This window comes from Syngnathus acus, chromosome 12 (assembly GCF_901709675.1).
Source record: "Syngnathus acus chromosome 12, fSynAcu1.2, whole genome shotgun sequence".
Classification (NCBI taxonomy): Eukaryota; Metazoa; Chordata; class Actinopteri; order Syngnathiformes; family Syngnathidae; genus Syngnathus; species Syngnathus acus.
Window position 1 is genome coordinate 6067064 of NC_051097.1, and position 6568 is coordinate 6073631.

General features: G+C 37.4%; 1 protein-coding gene and 1 long non-coding RNA gene across 2 annotated transcripts; one reads left to right on the plus strand and one right to left on the minus strand.

The window, feature by feature from the left end:
* Positions 1–359: 359 nt before the first annotated feature.
* Positions 360–2385, minus strand: LOC119131785. The gene is made up of 2 exons (XR_005099714.1): positions 2264–2385; positions 360–1206 (listed from the first exon to the last, which is right to left on the minus strand). It is a non-coding gene; the product is annotated as an uncharacterized LOC119131785 (long non-coding RNA).
* Positions 906–2830, plus strand: esm1 (endothelial cell-specific molecule 1). Its single transcript, XM_037266480.1, has 2 exons — positions 906–1253; positions 2293–2830. Exons 1-2 carry the CDS (start codon positions 929–931, stop codon positions 2520–2522), a joined length of 555 nt encoding a protein of 184 aa, XP_037122375.1. The 5' UTR covers positions 906–928; the 3' UTR covers positions 2523–2830.
* Positions 2831–6568: the final 3738 nt, after the last annotated feature.

A 6568-nucleotide genomic window follows, 5' to 3' on the forward strand; every position in this document is an offset into this window, starting at 1 on the left:
GTATGAACGGTTACAGTTGTGTGAAGAGATTTGGAATGCATCTTCTGCTGGAAGATTTAATTGTTGACTAATTTACTAAAATAACTACAATAATGTTTACTAATTAGTAGTTTTATAAAATAATGGACTGAAGTAAAAGTAAAAAGTAGACCTCCAAATAATTACTTGACTAAGAGTAATTAGTATTCAGTGAACTCACGTACTTAAAAATGCAGTTAACTCTTGTATATCAAAGTCAAAGTCTGCTTTATTGTTTATTTTATATTGGCAGATTATTCCTCTTTTTCAGCATTTTTCAAACGTTTTTTGTATGTTTCTTTCGCGATTTTTTGTATCTCCGTTGTATAGTTTTTTTTTTAGTGGAAAACATATGTTGAAAACCTATCCACGTTTTCTTCAAATTTTGGAGGATTGCACAAAACAGAACAACATTTCCATAGAAAAAAAAGTTGCCCACCCCTGATTTAGGCTGTGCGTTGGAAATGTCTAACTTGCTTTAAGACGTTCTACTCTTTTTGTTTTTTTCTTCACTTTTGAAATGTTGCACATCCCCAAATGTTGTCCATCTGGTTCAGTCCGTGGCACGCAGGTCCGATGACAGCGCAGTTCCCTTTGTCTCCCGCAAAAAAAACAAAGCAAAGATAACTTGTGCCATGAGGTCACGTGGATTCCAGTTCCTGGATGGCGACTCCACGCTAATCCCATGCATGCACTTCCACTGCCGGATCTCTAAAAGAGGAGCGGAATGAGGAAATTGACGAGAGCGAAGTGCAAAACAAACTTGTTGGATGCCGTGAAAAGCTCTCAGGCTGATGCTCGCCTCCTCACTCCCACTTAAGTCTCAGGCAGAGGCAGCATCTCATCATCAGCATCACCACCACCACCACCGATCATCACCATCCTCCGCGCCTCCTCCTCCTCGCCCGCCATGTCTCTGCTGCTGTTCACGGTGCTCTCCTCGCTGCTCGCCCTTGGCGCTCACGGCGACCCCGGCGCCCAGGCATGGGGCTCCGGCGTCAAGTACGCCGTCAACTGTCCGGACAGGTGCGACGTGGAGCGCTGCGGTCCCACGCTCGGCTGCGCACGCACAGTGCTGGATGACTGCGGCTGCTGCCGCGTGTGCACGGCCGGGCGAGGGGAGCACTGTTACCGCACTGTGTCCGGCATGCACGGCGTCAAGTGCGGACCGGGCCTTTTCTGCGAGTTCTACAAGGACGAGGACGACTATGGGGATGAATACGGCGTGTGCAAAGGTAACCATTGCACCAAAATACTGCAGACTGGAGCCCGTGTCGTGACATATTTTGTTGTTCTGAAGTTAGACGTGCACGATCGCTTTATCCGCCTAACTTTATGTAAATGCACACGGGACACTTTAATTGATTCCTGCATTTTCAACGATTTGATTCAGCATTTTGAAAATAAATAAAATAAATTAAATCTTATGAATAGTGTCAATCTTATGTAAAATAGTCTAGGAAATGTTCCTAATATTTCAATTGATTGTTTTTTTCCATCAGTTGATCACAAAAAACATTTTAGTCAAAATATTCTAACGGTTATAACATTTTAATCAAATCCAACACTCCAGCGACCCTCGTGAGGATAAGCGGTTCGGAAGACGAAAGAATGAATGAATGAGTGAATACGAGAATGTGAACTTCTTAAAAACAATCTGATGTGTTTCAAAGTTTATATTGTACAGAAAAGAATGTATTGAATCATTTATTAGAAAACAATTCATCTTATATTATAAACCAGTCTAAAATATTTAATTGTACAATATTTGTTTCAGCAATCTTTCAGATAATAATTCAATATAAATAATTTATTCAAATATTTTGCTCCCCAAATGTTTCTTAAAACAAATTCAGTCCAAATATATTTTATTTCAAAATATTACAGAGCAATGAAAAACAGTTAGCATTTTATTCAAATATGTTTTAAAAATTCTAAAATATGACCTTTTTAATAATTCATTAAAATATAATTATAACAGTTTGTAATGTTACAATACAATATTATTCTAAAATATTCTAAAACTATATTGCATTTAAATAGCTTTTATCCAAATCATAGAAACAGTATATGGTACTTTAATATAAAACAATTTATATCAATATTTGAAAATAATGTACTATGTATACAATATAGCTTGCAGTAGGCAACATTGTTGCTCTAACTCAGTGCAGGTGAACCTTATACGTGCTCCAATGGCTTCGACAGTGATCATTTGTGGTTTAAAAAGAAATGAATAATTAACCTTCGGTATTATTTGTTTTCTCTTCCCAGACTGCCAGTTTGGCACCTATGGCATGGAGTGCCGTAAAACGTGCAGCTGCAAAGGCAGCCTGTGTGACAGGGAGACAGGAGCTTGCCTCACCCTCCGGTTCTTTGCCAAATTGGCCGGCAAGCTCAAGACGGAACCTCAAGATGGAGAAGAGGGTTCGGGAGAGGTTCAGGACTCGGATCAAGCGGCAGCAAATATTGCCGATGCTTCCAAGGGGCTCATCCCTCGCTGACCAGTGCATTCAATCATTCACTCAATCAGTCAGTCAGTGGATATGTAGCATTAACTTATAAATGAACAGACAGGCCTTATTTTATTTTATCTTCTTGACTGCATGTTGATTTTATTTATATGGTTGATCATATCACCTTTTTACTCTGGATTTTCCAAATGTATAGTGTGCCTTCAAGTGACGGACTAGGATGCATCATTTTTCATGGTGTCGCTGTACTATAATCAGTCATCCCTATTGTATTTGTACTGTATAAAAGATATCAACATGTAAAGACTGGTCTTACAATTAAATTCAAAATGGTCAAAGAGTGTTGTTGTTTGGTAACCTGTTTCTGGAAGTGTCTTCTGCTGCAGCAAAACACAAATGTGCACAATGTTTAGTATTTTTACAGAATTTATTCATTCTATTTTTTCCTTCATTATATATTGCTAAATGACATGGGGTCCCTCAAGGGTCATATCTAGAGCCTCTTTTGTTCCAACTGTATAGATGTTAACTATGAGTCAAGTTAGTTAGAGGTTTAATGTTGACTATCAGGACTTTGCACATGACACTATTATGTCCATAATACATTAAAGAAATACTAAAGGCATATAAACCAAGTAGTGCTGTGAGATATGCACTCTCAAGTCAAACTGTGGAGCCCGGAGTTTGAAGCAAACATGGTGAAGAACTGTTGAGCTGTTATGCTGCACATCAATGGAAAAAGCATAAATGGCACGTAGTAAATAATAATAGTGCGCCACCGAGCCGCCATAATAATAAATTAATTTAAAAAATACAGAATATTTGAAATGCTAAAACAAATGTGAAATCTTTTTTTTTGTAGCAAATTTGCAAAACTATTAGCAAGTTACTCTACTATTTTGGCTAAAATTTGCAGTCATTTATTTTTTCTATAGTCTAAGTCTAATATTCAATACAAATATATCTAATTCAAACATTTATATACAGTACTGTATCACAAAGACTACCTTACATTTTTTTCTGAGTAATAATGATGAAAATAGATGTTTTTCTATTATTGTAGCACAGATATATTTTGCTCTAAATAAATGTACAAAAGTATTAGAAACGGCAATATTTCATGCTAAAAATATTTTCAAAGTCCAGGTGCAGGTGTATTTTGTGAAGTAGGATGTATATGTGACAATAAACACATTGGCCTTAAGTCGCCTTATTGGTTGTTTGCAATCAGTGTCTGAAATCAATATTGCAGCATATCAACAATAATATTCACAGTATATTTTCATCACTGTCTATTTCCACTATATCCCAAAGGTACAAAATTACATAGAATCCAACAATGGTGTCTCACCTCCGACTCTTTGAACTCGTACACAAAAATGTTTGTGCCGCGTTCGGCGTGTTTATTTCCTGCACTTCCTGACACCTGTGAAAATGGTCCTTCTTCCTGTTGTTGTTGTGTCTGCCAGGCAGGAATTCAAGAGCAAGTGACACTCCAAAAAAGTGAGGAATTTTTGTCACACGCACACGCACCAAAAAAGGTCCTGTCCTCTGTCCGTGGGAGTCACGAAAGGACATTTTACAATGACCTCTCCTGTCATCAAAATAAATAAGAGCTCATTTCAAACAAATGGGACATTTGGGCTTCAAGAAGTCTTCAGCTCAGTTAGCATCTAAATGAATTCATTGAATTAACAGTATTTTGGCGCATGATAACCATAGAACAGGAAGTGGCTTCCATGAAAATGAGTATATGTGAATCTGCAGTACAGCAGGGTCAATGCTAGTTTCTTTAGCCTATTCATGGCGTTTTGCATTGTGAATTAGCATAAAGCTAACATGCTTTTATTATGACAAACGTATTGTTTTGTTTTTTCTTCACTACTCATCAAACTGATGCTTATTGCACCACATATTGCATAAGCTTTGATAGGTAGGTCAAACTTATCACAAAAACCTAAAGGTTCTCCATAGAAATTTGAAATCAGCGTTACAAATTTGCTGTTGACCTTAATGGAAATACCTTGAACAATTCCATAGAAAGGTGTCAAATGGGCTTGCAGGTACATGGGAGCAATCAGTGTCGGAGCGTTCCGAACGTTCCCCTCCATTCCCCTGAGAGGCGACGTTCCGAGGCCTCGCATCCAAACAAACAAAAGGAGCCTAACAAGGAAGGAAAATAACAGGAAAGCGTTGGTGAGAAATACCCTTTATGTGACTCCCCGAGCACGTCACGCTGCCGCCCACGCTGAAACAAAAGGTGTAAATAACACTGATTTACTGCTAATACATGTCCTGCTATTTCCAGTCCGCCCCGCCTCCACGGGCTGTTTATACCAGAAGCAAACAATATTATGAGAACATTCATTTGTTCTCATTAATGAACCCTTTGGCCTAAAGGTCTTTGAATTGTCTGGGAAATTAAAGTAAAATGAGATAAAATGATATATAAAGGGCAACATATATGAGACAATATTAGAAATATATTTAAAAAATATTTATCAATAAAAAATAAAGATGGAGATTCAAATTTGATTGACCAGGTCGAGATGGAATGAAAGTAAAAACAATAAAAATAAAAAATAAAAGTGGTATAAAAGTAAAGACTAGTGAAGACCATATAGGATTAAACAGAATGAAAAGAACAAAATGAGTTACATATGATAATCAATAAAATAAAAAATACATTAAAATTAGAAAAGACACGATAAAACAGGTTAAAATAAAATTAAACTAAATATTAGGGAAGACAAAATTGGACAAACTTTCATAAAGTATTAATGTATAAAATCAGAGAGGCAGGAATAATAATAGTTAAAACTAATCAAATAAAACAAAGATAGCATGAGGTCGAATAGTGGAACTAAAATGAAAGAATATACACATTAAACTGAGGCAAGATTTTGAGTGGTCGCTTGCTGGTGAGCAGAATTTGTAGGCGTCAGTTCCAAGTGCCCTGTTAGATATTCATTTCACAAGCTTATTAATATTGTGCATTACATGAAAAATACAACACTGCTATCTGCTGGACATGGTGGAGCACTGTGTCCAATGCAACTTTATTATTTTGGAAGTTAATTAAAACCAAATTGTAATATGGGAAATTTGGATTAGTCTGAATGTGTATCTTTAAATGTAATGTAAAGATGTAATGATTCAAAATTATTATCACATAGCAAGACAGCGAGATATAGTTGAATCCTCGCGAGAACATGCTTTTGAACGCGAACATTAAGATGTAACGTCAAAGACTGCCACAAGAGGGCAATGTTGCACCAAGAGACTGCAATCCCAAGTAAACTACACCTGACGAAAACTTGTTTAATTTTAATATTTAAATGGAATTTGCTGATTGATTTCGGCCTTATACACTCTTAATATACTTTACTAATGGGAAGGTAGATACTTCTTATATTTTTTAACTTTGAGGCCATAACAAATCTGTTGCATTGGAATCTTGTCCACTGAGGATGACCCCCACAGAAGTCACCGGGGTCCTAACCCTTCCACTTGAAGGGCCATGAGAACAGAAGAACCACAGAGACCCTCTAAATTCCCATAGCCGCCATCTGTGAATATTCACCCCGTGTAATCTCATGCGTTTTCTCCGCGAGGACCCCCAAACACACTCACTTACAGGCGGTCCTCATGGGAGTCACTAAATGCATCTCCATTTTGTTTACAGTTTGTTACTCAGAAAAACAGAAGAATTGTACTGAGAGATGATGGTGGACAAATGACCTCAAAGATCAGCTGTCATTTTTAATTGATTGTCAATATGGCTGCTTTGCGTGCGGGCTGTATGGCGACAGCTCGCGAGTAAACAAAATGCGCTTTCCTCCCGTTGCTGTGTATTCAGCTGAGTTGACACCTAAGTGTCTACGGAATGACCTCATAAATGTTTGCTTAGCTGCTACTACATACAATATTCACTACCGTAATTATGACAAAAGTCACGCAGGTGAAAAATAAAACTACCTTAAATCACGCAAAAGCTGCACATGTACATTATATGATACCTATAAAAATAGATTTTGCCGATGTATGGTGACGTCATGATGACTTCTACATGTCGG

Excerpts from the sequence above, each read along its gene's own strand:
- esm1 (XM_037266480.1), top strand. The coding sequence starts at position 929 with ATGTCTCTGCTGCTGTTCACGGTGCTCTCCTCGCTGCTCGCCCTTGGC. Across the intron at positions 1,254-2,292 it reads TGAATACGGCGTGTGCAAAG|ACTGCCAGTTTGGCACCTAT; the intron begins GTAACCATTGCA and ends TTCTCTTCCCAG.